The sequence below is a fragment of the Corvus cornix genome, chromosome 5, assembly GCF_000738735.6.
Source record: "Corvus cornix cornix isolate S_Up_H32 chromosome 5, ASM73873v5, whole genome shotgun sequence".
In the NCBI taxonomy this organism is placed as follows: domain Eukaryota; kingdom Metazoa; phylum Chordata; class Aves; order Passeriformes; family Corvidae; genus Corvus; species Corvus cornix.
In genome coordinates, this window is record NC_046335.1 from 31,321,623 (window position 1) to 31,340,075 (window position 18,453).

At 36.3% G+C, this 18,453-nt stretch overlaps 1 protein-coding gene across 3 annotated transcripts in view; it reads left to right on the plus strand.

Annotated features, from left to right (window-relative positions):
• SPRED1 (sprouty related EVH1 domain containing 1) overlaps positions 1-13,143 on the plus strand; it is a 61,239-nt gene extending 48,096 nt beyond the window's left edge. For all 3 annotated transcript variants that reach the window (XM_039552177.1, XM_010391532.4, XM_010391524.4), the window contains exons 5-6: positions 4,101-4,259; positions 8,922-13,143. In XM_039552177.1, the coding sequence (XP_039408111.1) occupies positions 4,101-4,259; positions 8,922-9,581 (819 nt within the window). In that variant the 3' untranslated portion in view covers positions 9,582-13,143. The remainder of the gene's footprint in view (positions 1-4,100; positions 4,260-8,921) is intronic.
• Positions 13,144-18,453: the final 5,310 nt, after the last annotated feature.

Below are 18,453 nucleotides of genomic sequence, written 5' to 3' on the forward strand. Positions count from 1 at the left end.
CTGCAACTTACGTGCCTCTTAAGGGGTTTTGGTGCAGGCAGGGAAGACATTAATTGTTCATGTGCCTCTTTGTAAATACACTACTTAGTGACCTCTTCATAAGTGCATTTAATGACCGCTCAATTTGTTTTTCCTCTAACAAAATGTTTGCAGAAGTTTTATTTTACAAAAATAACTTAACATTACGACTTGTAAGGAAATGTGAAATAATTTACTCTTGACACACTGTTGCTTTATGGATAAGACAATACTACATGGTAAAACACGAAAGATTAGAAATATTTAGTGCGATTAATAAATTGCTTAGGTCCAATTCTTAGAACTAAAAGTAATACTCATTCAAATTGTCAATTTCAAATAAATCTATTCATATGTTGTGCTCAATCATTTTGGTTTATTAAGCTTTTTTTGTTGGAGTTGTATTTAAAAAACAGGAGGAATTATATATTTTTTCCCTCACCATTATTCCTAGCAGCCGCTTTACATGTACTGTTCTCTATATATTCAGGTAGAAAAGCCTTTGAAGAAAGAGGCATGTCAAATGTCTTATTTTTTAGTTTAAACTATACGAAATATTCAGAGTAATCTAGGTAATGTTTCAGCCTATGTCAAAAACACATACCTGAAAATAATAGTTTCTTTGCCAAATATATTGCTCCATCAGTCTCAGAAATAGCTAAAGCAGAAGGAAGTCATTCAGATGTTTCTGAAACCTGTATCATTTATTCACAATTGAGAAATTAAGGAAAAAGCATTTCTTGTGTTGGTTAGCATTAAACAGCAGATTTTTGGGCCTCATGGGAAGTAAATGCAAGAACTTGGATGCAGCGGAAATGTGGTCTCTCATCCATCCTTCTGTGTAATCATTAAACTTAGAGGAGAACATTTTTAACAATGTTTGCAGAACAATGTTGAATTCTCTCCCAGACTTAACTCTGGCAAACTGGGAGAAGTAAGGAGAGAAAATTTGAAGAACAAGAGAAGCTCAGTCTGGTTTTCATTTTCTCTACAGCTGTCATCTGGCTTTGAATTCTGCTGGAGAGCTACAGCTGGAGTCATTTTATTGCTTTACCCAGCATCCTTTTGCTTGTGTGCACAGAAATGTTTTAGTAGTCTTGGAAAAAAATTCAGAGTATCTCTTAGCAACCATAGGACAGTAATTATTATACCAGCAGCTGGGAGCAAACCAGATTTCCGTTGTGCATTAAAAACTGGCGTAGGTTACTTTACAGATGATAGTGAATAACCTATGCCAGCACTGTACTTTGTAGGCTGTGGTTAAAGAATATTGAATGTGGGCGGTGTAATTGCTTTGGACAGTAGAAAAGGAGAATGTGTGCATCTGTGTTACTGTGTGATATTCTGTATATTTGTTCTGTATATGTTCTTGTGGAAAACTTTATATATTTGCTTCTTACTTAAATGCATTTTCAATACCACTTTTGTTTCCTACTTCAGATTGTCAGTGTTTCCATTAAAAATGTGGGTTTTCAGGTGTTTATGACCTTGTCATAAAACATCACATTGGAGCAGGAAGTGTTGTCCAATGAAAAGGTTTTTGGATACTAATAAATGTAGTTTGAGTGAATCTAAACTACAGTTTAATTAAAAGCAGAGAGTTCAGCGTGTTCATCTAGCATTTCTGTAATTCAGCACAGTGAATATTTATTGGCTAAAGAAGATCATAACTGACATGATTGCTTTTCATTTTAATACCAGAAGTTAGTCTGTGTCCACTTACCTGTACCATATAGGCTGGTAAGCTGAGCATTGTGCTTTCCAAAATGCTGTCTGGCGAGTTCTTGCCTTACAAAAGGTCAGATGCCTTTCTCTGTCTGCTGCCACCCCAAAATTTGTCCTTGAAGTCAATTAGTTTGAATTGTGGTATCTGTGTTGGAATTTTCTAAAAGCATTCTTTGATAATTGCTGTGTATAGGGCACAAAGGTTTGCTTCAAGATTAAGGTTTGGGTTTCGTACATCATCTGGCACTGCTAGTTAGCACAGTAAGAGATGATCTGTGCCTGTGTCCTTCATTAGATGGAGCCCTCCTTGACTGCCAAGTGGAGTACGTGTCTGCCTGTGTGAGCGTGTGCGTGTGTCCTTTTTTGCTCTATAGTTAGGTAGTTTATTTTTAAAGAAAAAAAGGTGTGAACCACCTGCAGGGACAGGAAATAATGCAGGCTGCTGCAAATCTCACCCAGAGATAAAGACTGGCTTGTGGGTAGTATGCCTTTTTTCCTTCAGAAGGAAGGAGTAGAAGTTTTTGCAGCTTGCTCCCTTCTCCCTAGACCATTCAAATTTATAATAGCCAGGGGAAGGGGAAAGGGGATGCTTATCACTGTGGCTTCTGTAAAATGGCTTCTAGCTGCTAGTTTAAATGCTTGTAGTAATTTTTAACATTGCTCAGACCAAAAATGGTTGTAGGCATTTCTTCCTCATTTTGAATACAGCTCTTCTGTGGTTTGAACCACTGTTTTGGAAGCTTTTTATGTCATTGGGCAATGTATCTGCAGGAGTACCACCTGCTAGGAAGATGTTTGTTATTGCACTAATATTTGATGCTTTTTGCTCTAAAAATAAGTATACATATATGAAGTCTAATTGTTGTCAGTCATTCCAACATTTCTTTTATACTCCTTTCCCAACAGTGTTTGACCAGAAAATTTGATTTTGACAATAACAGGGTCAATTACTTTGTGGTGGTGTCATGCTCAAGGATCTGCAAATAGTACTTCTTTTTGGTGTTTTGCCTGTCTTCAAAATTTTTCAGGGGAACTTTAACCTGATTGAGTGAGCTATTGTCTTTCTTGGGGTGTATGCTCTATAGTAGTAATTACGCTGATCATTAATTAATTACTAAATTTAATGTTTTCCCACACAGTGCTTCTGAACAATATATAAATTCTTAGTGATGTAATTATTTTCTTTCTCCTACAAAATTAGCTACAGACAGTCTACTTCATATTCTAGATGTCTTAGAACTTGATACATTAGGCTTTTATGTATGTGAGGTACTAATGTACCCCTGGAATAAGTTCCTTAAGTATTTTGATAGGTGAAAACTAATGATTCAGAGTCAATATTTAACCTGCCAAAACTTCAGGTTTGTCTCTGCCTCAGTATTTTTCTGTAGTATTTTTATTCTTTTCTTCTGAATGTTTTCTTGATGCATATAAATCCATATAATAAAGCTGAAACAGTCTCATTGCTGGAAGCTGGATGATGCCAGAATTTTCTCAGTGCTATCAGATTATGACAGCCAGTTAACTTTACAGCATCTCTCAATGCAAACAAAATATCATACAGTGCATTTTTGGCAGCCCAATGGAATTTGTATCAAAATGCTCTGCTGTATCCTAAGTATGTCCCAGTCAGTCAAGCTTAAAGAATGAGAATTGTTTGTTTTTCTATTCATTTCAGAAATTGGATCATCTTACAAGCCAGTATTCCACCCAAACATACTTCCTCTTCCTTATTCTGAATGGCACAGGTCAATGCAGATATCTCATTATATGTTGCTTCATGGTCTCACTTTTGTATCAGATTGCCTGATACAACTTTAATTGCAAAAAGACAGTCATTAGTTGTTTAATTCACACTTGCTTCAATTAGATATTTTAATTGGGCCAGTATAGGTTAAAACTGACTTTCTCTTCCATTCCAGCTGATTTTGCTTTTAATTTGTTAAAAGATCTGACTAGCTTTTGCCTTAGTAGTCTCAGAAATTTTTTTTTCTCCAATTGTGTTTTTGTAAATACTGGTAGGCTCGTGGGTAGTTAAACATCATCTCAGAGACAGGTTAATCTCTACTTCCTTAAAGAAGTCTGATTTGGCAACTGAGTTTCAAAGGCATGTATCTCTAGTGCCCAAGTTGTGTACTGTCTGCAGAGAAATTCTGTATTTACCAAGGCTGACTCAAAGTAAGTATTTGCCTACTTCTGAATGCTTTAAAAAATGTGCATTTAAGAATACTTGTGTTTATAGATGCCTCTAGCACGTTATATAGAATAGTAACACATTTATGTATGAACTTGGTGGGTTTGGTGTTGTTTTTATATAAATGCAAAAATCATTTCAAGGGAGTTCTTATGTGTTCTAGACTGCTCAAGAAAATACATCAGGTTCATTAATGAGAGATCACCTTTTTCAACACGAAACTGTAGTAACCAGTGAAACTTACAACAGTGCGAATTTAAGGCCTTCAGCCTTTGAGGATTTCAACACCAGAAGAGCCTGTTTTCCTAGCCAACCTAACCAGGTAAGAATACCAGTAAAAGAAGCAGTCCTTACTTTACTTGCTGTATTAATGGCACAGTATGTAGTTTCTGACAAGAAAGTACTGCGTGCTAAGTCCATGTGCTCTCAACTTCTTGAAATGTTCAATATAAGCTTTGCAGCTGAAATATTATAGCATTATTATGGCAGAGGTAAAGCTTTGTGAAGGTATTTGCCTATCTTTGTAATGCACCAGACTACATGAATAAACCTTTAATTTCTTTGAAGTCTGTTTTTGTATTGCAGATTTCACTATCTGCAGCCTTTTTTTTCAGAAAATGTTAATTGGGTATTAGCTCAATCTTGGTTACATGTATAATAATACTGTTTTGATTAGAAATATTGAAAAGTATCTTTAAAATTGCTTGGATGCATTGTACAGTAGGGCACTTCTGCTAAATATTTTTATTGAAACATTGCTTATGCTTTCTAAATGCCTATTTAAACTAAAATACTCTATTTTGGTACAGAAAGGAAAAAATATATATTAGTATATCAGTTATGTATGAAAAATATTCAGCCATTGGTACAGCTTTTCCTTTAGCACTATACATTTTTGGTTTTTTCTAAAGCTAAAAGAACTGACAGTTTTTGTAGACTGTAGAAGTACTCTTAATAAGTTGGATAATAATTAATTTGATGGTCTTATGTCTAGAATCAAACACATGGCAAGCTTTTAGAATATGCTGAATAGCAGAAGTCAAAGCAGAATGCAAGTTCAAGTAGTTCTGAAGACTTACCAAAAAATATTTCTGCTGCTTGAAATAAAGCTTTTTAGTTATTTTTGCAGAGAAAAATAGGATTGTACTAAAGTCTTGTATCAGCTGCTCTTAAGCTGCTTTACTGGGAAAACGAAGCAAACAGTGTTATCTGGAGAACTAAGGAGCTTGAAATTATTAATTTTTGATTTTTAATCATTGATCTACTCGAATTATCTCTTCGTGTAAGTCATCTCATATTTTTGTTTCTGTTCAAGTACATATTTTTCCCTCTTCCCATTTACTTGCAAAGAGAATTCTAAATATTTTTTAGAATAGAACGGATGGGTAATTCGGTTATTGCAGCTAATATTTAATAGCTACAGTAACCAGTGATGTATGTGCTCTTAGTCTTCCCTGTATTGTAAAGAAAAGTGCAGCAGCTTAAAATACATGTTTTATACGTTTTAAGAGCATGTATGAAATTGACTGCTGAGAAAATGATAATTTATTTGTATTAAACTGATTAGTCTGTGTCTGTCTGATAGACATGAAACAGAAATTTCTTTCAAATGACAACGCTAGCATTCAGTTCTTGAAAACTGAAGTTATGGGGCATTCCATGAAAATTTAAGTAGATATTTTTTTAAATATTCTTCTCATATTGTAGAACCACCTGCAAGCAACAGACACATTCAGCTTTTTGCATGGTCTTGTGGTACACACATTTAGAACATAGGCAGGTCACCAAAACCTTACATTCTGCATGTGTACGCACTGCACTGGCTCTGCTAAACTCCATGCATGTGACCAGGTGGCACAGCAGATCTTGAGCTAATTACTGAGTTTGTTTCAATTTTTGGTAAATAAGTTTGAACACTCTTACTGTGCTCATAAGTTGAATAACTCAAGAAGTACCTGCTCAGACTAAAGAAGTGATTAATGACAATTCAGATCTTTACCTGTAGTATTTTGACTGTTAGTAAAAAAACACTCAAGTCCTTCAGCCTTCCAGCTTCTGATACACAAATGCGTGTTAAACGTAGTACTTTGCGATGATGTAGGCAGCTGCTGGTGTCTTCATATTGAGAAGTTGTAAGCTGAGCAAAATCAGGTGTATCTCTTTGAGGAGAAACAGCAAAGGCTACAGTACCAAGCAAGTGACTGTGCCTTGTTTAAAGGTGCACCCCTTCAAGTAAGGTACGATACTTGTGGGTTCAGTTGCATCAACAAAAATTTTCTGCCTAATTTCTGGTTGGCTAATCATGTTCAGAATCAGATTCTATGTGGAATTCCAGTTTGCTGTAACATTCTTCCTCCCTTCCTGCTTCAGCTTCACATAGATGACATTTATACTATACAATTTTGACTATTTAGAGGACTGAATGCATTATTCTCATTAAATTTTGCTGGTATTTGTACCTGTCTGACTTTGGATTGTGTATTGTTGATAAATTTTCATGTACTTCACATGGGTACCATTTAACAATGCTCTTCATACACAAAGTTTTTCCAGCGTTTCTCCACTTTGCTTATTTTTCAGCATTTCCCACTCAAAAGTATTTCTTAGTATCAGTGGCATAAAGAATGTAGTGGTGCCTTATTTGTAACATGCCAGTTAAGCATTTTTTGGTGTTTGGCTTGGGACTTGAAAAAAATAAATGAGTTCTATGTATGTGGTGTGTTCTGCTCAAACAAATAAAAAGCCTTCAAAGGCTAAGGAGAGGTCAGATTCTACAGTTGCTAGTATTTGTAGTGATTTTTAATGGCTACTAGCTGTCTGGGCAATGGGAGGTTGAGGGTGGGGTTTTTGTGTTGAGGTATTAGGGGTTTTTTTCTTTTAAACAATGGGTTTTATTTAATGTCTTATGTGCATGCATAATATTCTATGTGGACAGTGGGGTAAGGACCCTTTATGCCTGTAACATATGGAATTCTAATTACTTTTGCGGCTTCTTAAATGAATTTATGCTGTAAAATGTTCAAAAAAGCCAATTAGCCATCTAATTATTTTTGCTAAACAATAGATTCTTCCTCTTGGAATTCTGAAAACAGAATAGGGCTGAGAAGCAGTCTGCTTTTATAAGCAAAGGGGAAGCTTAACTGCTTGCATAAGAGCTTGGGGAAGTATGGAAGAGGAGCAATGTTAACTGAATAGGATATAACCTTTCTTCTCCCTGTATCCCTGAAACCTTGTGGAAGTTCAACTATGTGGCTTGGAGCCAAGAAAAAAAAAGTTCTTATTAGCGTACTCCAGTTGAAAGTCCCAGGGCAAAGCATCTCTAATTACAGTTCTGTACTCATCACACAAGGATTGTTGAGCAGGGAAGTGATGGTTAGAGCAGGCTACAGATATTCTTACATAATCAGAAGACAGCATATTTTAAGAAGCTCTTCCTTCCTCTTTTCCAGCTGCCTTCCTCCTTTCCTTCTCTGTCTCCTACCCCAAAACCAGGACATGCAGACTTCTGCGCAGTAGGAGCACAGACACGTGCAAAGCGACATAGAAGTGTTTTAACCTAAAACATCATCTTCAGTAGTTTCACACACTGCAACAGATTAGGAACATGCAGTTCAGTTGTTGTCCTTCACCATAGAATGGTGACACATTAATTCTCATTAATTTGAGTACTAATAAGGTACACACTTTCCAAGCAACAATACTGATGCCAAAGATTATTCCCAAGTAATTCACAGTTCTGGAAGAATTTATAAGACTAATAGGTTAGGGAGGGGAGGGTTTTTTTGTCTTTTCTGTGAGATGGTTTACAGGCTGTGCACTTGACAGAGAAAAAGGCAGAATTTGACTTGAAGCCTACTCATAATCTGGCTCTGATTATAATAGCCCCACAGTGTAGGAAAATAATTGCCTGCCTGTCAGGTAGAAATACTGGGGCATACTGAGACCCTTGCTTTATTGCTGCACTGTCTGCTATTTTCAGGAGCTACTTCTATACACATGTGCTAAATTTTTATTCTGTCATTATTTGCACCTTTTCTTGCAAGTCACTTGTAATGTGATTTCAGTAACATTTAGTGGCAATCTGCTATCTTACACTAAGGCCTGCAGTATTTCAGTTTGGATGATTCTATCAACTTTGTCACCTTTGACAACTTTTTCATGCCCCCATGCCCATTCATTGTAAGACAGAATAAACAAAAACTCATTTCTCTGCTGGTTTTGTATGTGTTTAGCACATTCCTTATTACTTGCCTCTTGAGGTAAAAGGTCTTAAATTATGGTCATTTCATTACGAGCTGAGAATTTAAGAAACACTTGGGTCTTTGCCTGCTGGTGTCCTAAACTAATCAATTTAAGTACTGTATATTAGCTAAGGGGAGATGCATTCAGAAGCTGCTGTTATTGATTGATCGTCATACTGAATATTATTCTTCATATGGCAAAATCCTCATCTAGAATACAGCTTTGTCAATAAATAACCAGTATTCCATGCTCTTGTTACAAATTTGAGAGAGTTTGAAAACTTAGAGCAGGAATTAAGGAAAGCTTCCCCTGGATAACACAATAGTGAATGTATCAGGGAGTTAGTCCTAAAGAAGCAGATCATCACATGAAATCAGCACATAAGGCATAATTAATCTGTGGAATTAGTTTCTGCTTCAAGATGTTAACACGCTAATTTTGAGCATAATTCACAGAACAGCATCAAGCTTTATGCATATACCAAAGTAGCCAAAGCTCTTACACGATACTAAAAAGTCAGGAAAGAATACTAAAGCTCATAGACCTAATACACTGCAAAAGACTCATTATTGTGGGGAAGTCTGTAAATTGCAGTAGTGAGAAAAGAGCTGAATTTTTTATCCTCAGACAGCAAGGGAAAGGAGTCTTGATTTTTTTAATTTTCTAATCTAAGATTTACATTGTAGGTGGACATAAATTTGGGACTTCACCATAGTAAACTTCTCTTACTTTGCCATTCCAGGTCCCACTGAAGTCAATCAGACATGTTAGTTTTCAGGACGAAGATGAAATTGTCAGAATAAACCCTCGTGACATCTTGATACGTCGTTATGCAGACTACAGGCATCCTGACATGTGGAAGAATGATCTGGAGAGGGATGACGCAGACTCAAATATACCATTTTCTAAATCAGACAGTAAAAAATCTGACTATTTATACCCATGTGGGGATGGAACTAAGTTGAATTCCCTAAAAGACTCAAAGAGTTCTGTGGTATTTAAAACTCAGCCTTCCTCATCAAAATTTAAAAACTCAAAAAGAAGAAAAGAGGATGGTGAGCGTTCCCGCTGTATATACTGCCAGGAAAGGTTTAATCATGAAGATAATGGCAGAGGAAAATGTCAAGATGCGCCAGATCCTATTAAAAGATGTATCTACCAAGTTAGTTGCATGCTTTGCGCAGAGAGCATGCTGTATCACTGCATGTCAGACTCTGAAGGAGATTTCTCTGATCCTTGCTCGTGTGACACTAGTGATGACAAGTTCTGCTTACGCTGGTTAGCACTGGTGGCACTCTCGTTCATTGCTCCATGTATGTGCTGCTACCTCCCCTTGAGAGCATGCCATCACTGTGGTGAGGTGTGTGGGTGCTGTGGAGGAAAGCATAAAGCTGCGGGATGAATCAGTCTTGTGCCAAACAGAGCTGAAAAATCTTTGTTTCCAGGAAGCATCTAACTTGGATTTGTGGAAGCTTTTTGGCAAGCTGAAGGGAATCTTCTTTCACGTAAGAGATGCTTGATGTGGAGGAAGCAACAAGACTTGTCAGACCTTGGCATTTTACAAGTGCTAGCCACGCCTAACTATTTCCTTTGAGTGCGTGGCATTTGTTGCAAGTTGTGAAGGAGATTTTGCAAAGGAAAGCCTGTTCTTATTATTGGCTATAAAATGAGTATATAAACTATGATTATACTAAAAGGGATTAACTTTTGCCACTTTGTACATTCATGGTTTAGGTGAGGGGGCTCTTTTAAAAGGATTAAAACTTATCTGAGGGGAAATTTTAACTAAAAGTGCACTAGTGACAGTTGATTTAAGATTAAGAAAAGTTAATACTCAGCAAATGAGAAATGAAACTGATTTTAAGTGCAACTAAATCACTTATTAATAGTTTTTTGGAAGCAACTTTATGTATAAATAACAAATGTTTATATTTAACTAAATGTGTAAGGTACGAATTATTACATGTTAAACTTTCCTTCCCTCCGATATAGTAGGTATGGACCATATCTACTGTCACATTCCATGGTAGTATTTTAAATAGTTAATTTAGTTGCATTTTTATTCCAGATGGACAAATTGATATTTTTCAGTCCTGGTTCCCTTCAGCTACAGTTTGTGTTGAGTTGTATCCATGCATTCTGATAATCTAAAAACCTTTAAAATATTAATTATTCTAGTCTTGAGTGACCAATATTTTTTTGTTAAGCACAGATGTAATTGTCTAAAATGTTCTTGTTAGAACATAACATTTATTTTTATATATAAACGACTTTGATTTCAACATAATAGCAAAAAGGACGTTGTTTCTGTTGTTCAACCAGCAAGTTGTTTTCTTTTGGGGTGTCCTCCAAAAATACTTTCTTGCATATTCAAATGTTCATTAAGCAAAAGGTACATTAAGGCAGTTGTAACAAATTGTCATCAGTGTTCTTGTTTATCCTTCTGTTAAACTAGGATCCTGTTCAGCTGTTTATCAAGTACTATGATTAAAACAAAAGATTAATAACAAAAGTGAAATTGTTTTCATTATTTTGAACCACAACTTTTTCTAATTTGAACGGGCAAGAACAAAAGGACTGTGTGTTTTGTTCAAAAAGAACAACGAAAGACTTAGCTTGAGAAATAAATTGCAGCCCAGGCAAAACTGAGTGAACTTCTTAATTGGGGAAATTTGAAGGCGGGGCTGGGGAGGGAGGCTGGAGAGAGTGTGTGTCTGTATGTATATGAATGGTGGTATATTGCGCATGGTATTTCTTGTGGTTTTGTACTTAGTAAGTCTAACTTTCAGGTAAGAATTAATCAATTAACCTGCAGAGAATTTTTAAAAGCATTACATGTTGTGCTGTGTTATGAAGTAAGAAACATTTACTTCTTGTTAAAAACATGTAAAACACTAAAAACCGTCATGATTCATTAGCAAAGGTGCCTATTTGACATCTTGGCTGGAGTGGGACTGATCGATCGTCTTCAGTATACCCTTGCTATTAAACACAGAACCTAATAATTTTAATTTAAAAAATGCATGACTTACTTTTCTCACTTCCATGCATTTCTTCAGTATATTTTGTGTAATTTTTTTTTCTGCATGTATCAGGCCCCTTAATTTTCCTTTATAGCCCAGGAGTAAAATGAGCAAATGTATATAACTATCTGTATAACTATCTTTCTGTAAAATACTTTTTAAAAGAAAACATTTATATTTATATTACAGCTTGAATTGACCGCCTTTTGTACATAGATCATTTCAAAGTATTATTTCACATTGAAAAAGATGACAAATATCTTGATAACTATAGAAGTTATGGAAGAGCTTCTAGTTTTGTATTAAGAGTTGATTGGATGGCTGAAGTCCAAGAATATGACATGGCAGCAGCAGTCTTGGGTTTTACTGTTTATGTATTTGAAAGCTGCTACTCTGGTTGGTTTTCATGCTTCACACATTTTCAGCTAAACTTGGTTGCCTAGAATAGACTGTTAACTTTAAAAACAACTTTCATAAAAAATGGTGATGTTTTTCTAGTGAATGAGAGGAATTTAATATTTGTAAGTGCTTGGGTCCTAATTCAGGAGAGGTATGAACAACCTAAGAAAAGAACTTGCTGGCTGTATAAGAAAATGCTATATAATCGTATTGTATATATACTTCAGAAAGAAATTAGTTTTAGCAGTTTCCTCTGAGCACTATAAAACATAGTGAAACTCCTGGTCCTGTACTGTATTTTATATGACACATATACTTTAATATTTTTGTTAAATGTGTGCATTAATATTTTCACCTTGCATTTAACCACTTTGCTGCTAAAATGTTTTCACCTTTTGCTTTTCTCTTTGAAGACTTGTATCATCTAAGAAAGGTTACTGGATGGGCCCATGCTCGCTTGTTCCTGTTGTGCTGCAAGTGTCAGCCAGCTTGCCTGGTTTGAGAGACCAAACGAATGCAAAGATCCAAGGTCCGTAAGGGTTGGTTTTAGTAGCATGCATGTGTACTTTTTCTCTGCTAGGGGTCTTACCCACTGTTACATTTAGGAGATGAGCAGTGGAAGATAGACACAGCAAACCCCTTCCAGAACAGCTTGTTGCATCCATACATCTTCTGGTTTTGGCGGCACATTAACGTTTATTCTATCTCTTCTGAAATAACTTTCTAAAGCATTTGGAAATAGAGAAATTTCTTCCCCGATCTGTAATCCTTGCCCTTAACATCGGAGCTACAGTTTGTCAGGCATGTAGCAGCAGAGCTTTGTGTTGCTTGGAGGGGACCCGAGCCTTTGGAAACCGTCACTGAATACTACGTCCCTCGCTCGTTGAAAGCCTCGGTTACCGTGAAAATTGTTTCCCCTTGAAAGTGGGGGAAGTTAAGTGAGAGCGGCGCTCGGGCACCATCTACTGGGTGAAAGCTCGGCGGCCTTCAGGCACAGCTCTTGATGACATCGCAGTTAACGGGCTATCCGTGCACGGTTTAAGGTACGCGATTAGGTTATGCTTTAGCCATGAATTTACAGAATAGTCATTTGGAATCTGACTGGGGTGCTTTAGCTCATCGTGCTTCTTAAGTTTCATTATTAATACTGAAGTAAAAATCCTTTAACCATATATTTTTTTAGGTTTAAAATTGTTGTGATGGCCTGTTACAGGAGCTTAAGAACCAGGAATGAAATGAAAATTCTTTTCATTGTGTCATGGAGCTTATAAAAAAGTGCGTTTATTAACATTTTTTATTATTATTTTTTTTTTTTTTAATTTTCCCTCTCAAAGTTCTTACCACAGCAAAGTGATGGAGTTTTGATGCTCACGCAGAGGGAATTTGGTCTTTGGTTTGTGGTACAAATGAAGTTGTGAGTATGCATGGGTGGGTGTGTACTCTTACACATGAAATTCAGTAGCTGTGAAGGGTATACCTACAGCTGTGTGCATGGTTAAAGCAATATCTAATAATCATCTACAATTATTATGGTAACTGTTTAGTAAACAGCAGAAAATGATGACATAAAACTCTTAAAGAGCTTATAGAAGAGATGTTTCAAACAGTCTTAATCAATGCAGTTTCCTCTAGAGAAGCAAAGGTATTTTGAAGAATGCCTTAATTGTGCATGTTGGAATATAACATTCTCATTTTAGATGAGTTCTCTTCCGAACAATCTGTTCAGGTGTACCTGGAGGATAATGCTGAACACATGTGTAAATAATGCCTAGGTTTAAATTAGACTTTAAATCTTTTCCAAGCTTACGGCACAATGTGCAGCCAGTACAGCTATACATTCATATTAGTAAAATGAAGATTAGGATCACTGGCTGGCAACAAAAACAAGAACTTTAAAAAGATGCCTTATGGTACTATTAGTCCAGCAGCTGGGTGATAAAACTTGTTTCCTTTGGTGCATTTACAAATATAAAGAGGGGTTGAGGGGGCTGTTGAGTTTTCATTTGGGGATTTTTTTTTCATCTGAAAGTTTCTCTCCCTCAATTACAAAAGTTGTGGTTCGTTAAAGAAATCAAAGCATTTGGTGAAAAAGCAGCCTTCATGTTTAAAGCTGCAGTATAAGCTGTACATGGTTTTCCTTCTTTTGCTTGGTGCCATTTGCTTTTCACCCTAATGACCTCAAAGTGCCTCATGCGTATATTGTTTCCATTAAACCTCGACTGCTATTTGTGTTTACTAAATGATGTATAATTTAATTAACTCATCCCATAGGTGTTGGCTTAAAGAATATGAATATAGCTTATTATTTTGAGTATATAATGTAAATATATGTCTTTAAGTTTGTAACTGGTTTGTTACATCATATCCTTGTAAGTTGACGTAGTAGATAACACCATAAAAACTGTTTCAATGTTTTTTCCTGTAATTACCTGATTAAAACTATCTTGAAATGAAAAAAATAACATGTTTTTCCATTCTGTGTTGGGATTGCTCAGAACAGTGCACATGAAACGTTGCAGCTCAAGAACAGAATAAAAAGAAGTAAATACAGGTATTACCGTCAAACTCCAGCATCTTTCATTTTAAGAACCATTTGTAAGAGTTTCTATAATGTTTTAAAGAAAAATGGGCTTATACCAGCTTGCTTTGTATGCACAGCAGTACTTGTCCTTGACATCATGCTGAGGAGGTCAAGAGTCCTTTCCATAAAACGTATATATCTGAGTTCCCGCTTGACCCCACCTCAAAAATGTGTATCTCTGAATATAATTCTAAGCTTTGTGTAAGTTACAGAATAAGATATACACCAGAAAAGGAAGAAAAAACTAATCAGTCCATGAAGAAAAATGAACAAGTAGAAATCTGTGAAACCATAATTTGAAAGTTCAGTAGTCAGGGTTTAGGATAGATTATTTTAAATTGAATTGTATTTGCCTCTAGGTTTTACAAATGTTTTCTTATTGGTTACAGCCAATAAAGTAATTCTCCCTATTCATTTGATCAGTTTCTAACTTGAAGAATTTTTATTACCAGGTGTAAATGTTACATGGACTATTAAGTGTAGACACTTGAGCTTTTAATTGATGATGTGAAAATGCACCAGAGAAATGAAAAAGGCAAATGAGTTGAATGACTAATAAGGTGAGGAGTTAGTAGAGAAAACTATAGAACTATGTGAAAACCGCATATGAGAAAGTAGTTCAGCATTAAACATGGTTTCATACAATTTAGAAACCTAGTGTTACATCTCGGACAAATCTACCTTAATGTCATGGTTAATGCACAATCTTCTGGGTTTGAACAAGGGGTTCTTGTTCATTTCTTTTTATGGTTGATTTATTTTTCTTGTTCTTTTTTCTCATTCTTTTTTCTACTTGGTTTGGTTTTTTGATTTTGGAGTTTTTGTGGTGGTGGTGGATTTTGTGGGGGTTTTTTGTTTCTTATTCTTTTTTTTCCTTGATCTTTTTTTCTTTACAGCTGAGTCAGACTCAGTTACTGGAGTTCACGGAGCTGGTGGCCAGTTTCTAAAGAGAATTCACAAAAATATCCAAGTTATTTAGCAATTAATACTCAGCATTTTCTATCACTGTTTCTTGAACCTTTTGGCTTACTGTCATGGATCACTGTGGGATCCTGTGCCGAACAGAAAGACTTCAATCTGTAGGATTGTATCATCACTTCCATAATTTGAGAACACTGAGCTGTAATTTAACAGTTTGGAAACAGACCTAACAAGTAAATGAATGACAATAAAATTAATTCACATTTTATACCTTTAATTTGAGATTGGACAGCGTGTGTACACAAACAATGGGATCTGACTTAATTGTGCTTTGAGTAATGCATACTGTGAATCACTAACAATACTTGGTTTTACCTAGAAGGAAAAAGAAAAAAAAAGACATAAGTCAATTCTTCAAGAAACTTGTATCTCTAGATATCCATGCCCTGGCTTGAGGAGTTTGGGAATATTTGAGGAAAAAAATGTCTTTGACAGAATAAGCTTCTCAGATAATTGTGATTTCAGCTAAGTGGTGGTTTGGCAGACTCCAGGCATATCTCAGTACCCACCAAATTATATCCGATGTTTTTAGCAATATGCAATTATCTATGTCAGTTCGAGGTAATGCACAGGAACAATTATTTCATATTCGGCATTTGCTGCTTTTTTATTTTTTAAACCACCAACAAAAACCTCTTCTGCATTCTGATTTTGACTAATACGAGTCAGGGTAAGTAAGCTGACCAAATAATAACTTTGAAAGAGGAGGAGACACCTTTCTAAATGTCGACCCAGTACTGATCAACCAAATCTGTTTCTCTGGTCAGTGCTAAAATTAGCTACAAGAAAGCCTGTTAATATGATCAAACTTACTGTTGCATGCAAAACTGGCTTTGAGTTAGGGGCTAATCTTCCTTACTCCAATATTGCAACCTGCCAAGCCATTCTTGTATGAGCTCTCTCCTTCCAGTACTACATTTGTAGTAAAATCTCTTTACACCTGATGCCTCCTAGCCCTCTGTGTAGGTAACTTGCCATTTTGTATCCCACGTAAACAGCAAGCGGTGTAGTGAACTACTTCTTTCAAACCAAAAGTATGAGAATATTGTTTCTAAAGTAAAAAGGGGTTCTGCAAACATATTGCTGCTGTCAGCAGTTATCACTGCCCTTTGCTGGAGCTGGCTGTCTCTTTGTACCTGTCAGTGTCCTTAGGTGCTTTTCTGTTGTTGCTTTGTATTGCCTGTGAGGGAAGTGTTACAGTGACTTCATCTTTCCTGTCTTTTCTCCGTAACTTGTTCCCTTTTTCTTTCTATGTATTCTGAAGTCATCTTCAGCTTTCTCTGCCAGCACATAGAGGTTTTTACAGGCTGTGTGTGCATCTGATGATGATAGCTGCTGATTACTAAATGGCCATTATAAATAGTATTTAAAAGTTGTATTGCAAGGACCAAAAGAGTTTGAAATACTGCATCACTCTTGAATAATGCTGACAAGTTGTCTCCATTAGGTGGGTATTCAGCCACAGACTGATCAATCCAAAGAACTCTTTTCCAAGCCTGATATGGTTTTACCTAAGTTTTCTTTTGTCTCTTGCCTACTTGCATTTACCTGTTTATAAGATGGGTAGTGGGCTGGATTCTGCAAAACATTACTGGGCGACTCTTTTCAAGGGGAGCAAGAAAACTAAAACACTGAAGCTCTAAACAACCCTTAAATTGCTCACTTGCCCTAACAATCACATTGGTAATAGAGTTAAATAATTGTAACAGTTGTTGGAACTATGTTGAAACCAACAAGGTGGAAATTAGTTTGGGAAGGTTGTCACTGTTGGTCCTCAACAGTACTAGAGACACTTGAGTCACCAGCTGTGCACGATCCATTGTTCTTGTTTTCCATGACTCTACAGCTAAGTGTTAAAAATGCTGCTTATGAAGGAGAGAACTGCTTTTCTTTCAGGGCTACTTCTCTCATGAGAATGCTGAATGACTCTTCCTGCTTCCTTGGGCTTAGTGATCTTCAGTTAGTTCTTAGAAGCCTGGAAATTAGCAGAGACATGAGAAGTGAGAATGGTGATCCCTGCAAAGTGAAGAGGTATACTGTGGGACACAGGTTAAATTACCTCTGTGGAATCATAGTAATAGAGAGGGAGAGCAGAGGAAGAGGAGCATCACCTTGGTCCTGCTCACAAAATTAATCTCTTCAGGATGTGTTGACAAGTGATGCAGCATTCACAAGAAATGTCAAACATTCTGAATACAGCTATGCAGCTCCTGACTTCTCCAAGGCCTTTCAGCCTTTTTGTGTACCTGAATGAATAAGTGTGATACAGTCAAGGCCCTGGCTCTTCCATAATAGGCAGTATCTCAGAAATCTGCCAAGTCATACTACAGAACGCTTCTCTTTGTAAATGGTGCATGTCTGTGATTTGCAGATCAACAGATGAATAGCTAATTGATTGGTATGGAAGGTTGATTGCTGTCCAGACATTTCAATTAACAACACCGTTCTAAAATAGTGGTGTTATCCAGACTTTTGATTAGTTCTAGTTTGTGGCCGACTTGCACAGATATCTCTGTGTTAGCTAGGTTAGTAAACTTACATTTCTAAAGTCATAGTTCTGAAGGCTTTAGTGCTTTTGGAGCTTGTTGGCCAGAGAGGTGGTAAGACTCCATCCTTGGAGACATTCAGAACTCACTGAGGCAGGTCCCTGAGTAATCTGCTCAAACTGACCCCGCTTTGGGCGCTTGAGGTTGGACTAGGTGATCTCCAGAATTCACTTACTGCATCAGCAATTCTGTGGCTTGTTTTTCAAGAAAATTAAGAATTTTGGAGAAGCAAAAGAGTTTCAGAATAAGTGATGTAATTTTGTGCCTGCTAAATCTGATCTCTAATTTTGAGGCAAATCCTACTGGTAATGCTTGAGTATTTCAAGTTACCATTGAAGGACTGTCATTTTAGTCATGTCATCACTATAACTCAATGTTTTTCACTGTCAGAATTATTAAAATATGAATATATTTCATGAACAAAGGCTTTTCAATATAACTAATAGGTGTTAGCATGGTATTGAGGTGAGGGGGAAGCTAAATGTTAGTAAGCTTAAAAATATTCACAGGTGTTTGTGTAAGTACTGAACAGCTGCTTCACGTGCTCTTTTGGCACAAAAAATGTTTTCACAGTTTCTAACTTCAAGATAGTTTAGTCAAAAAAAAAATTAATTCAGGACCTCCAAACCTTTTCCAGATTACTAATCTATCTTAAAAGCACGTCTAAAACCTGTCTGGAATCTGAAGCCTGAGCAAAGCTAGGTAAAAATGCCTGTGCAGAGTATATTTGGAAGGCATGTGCAT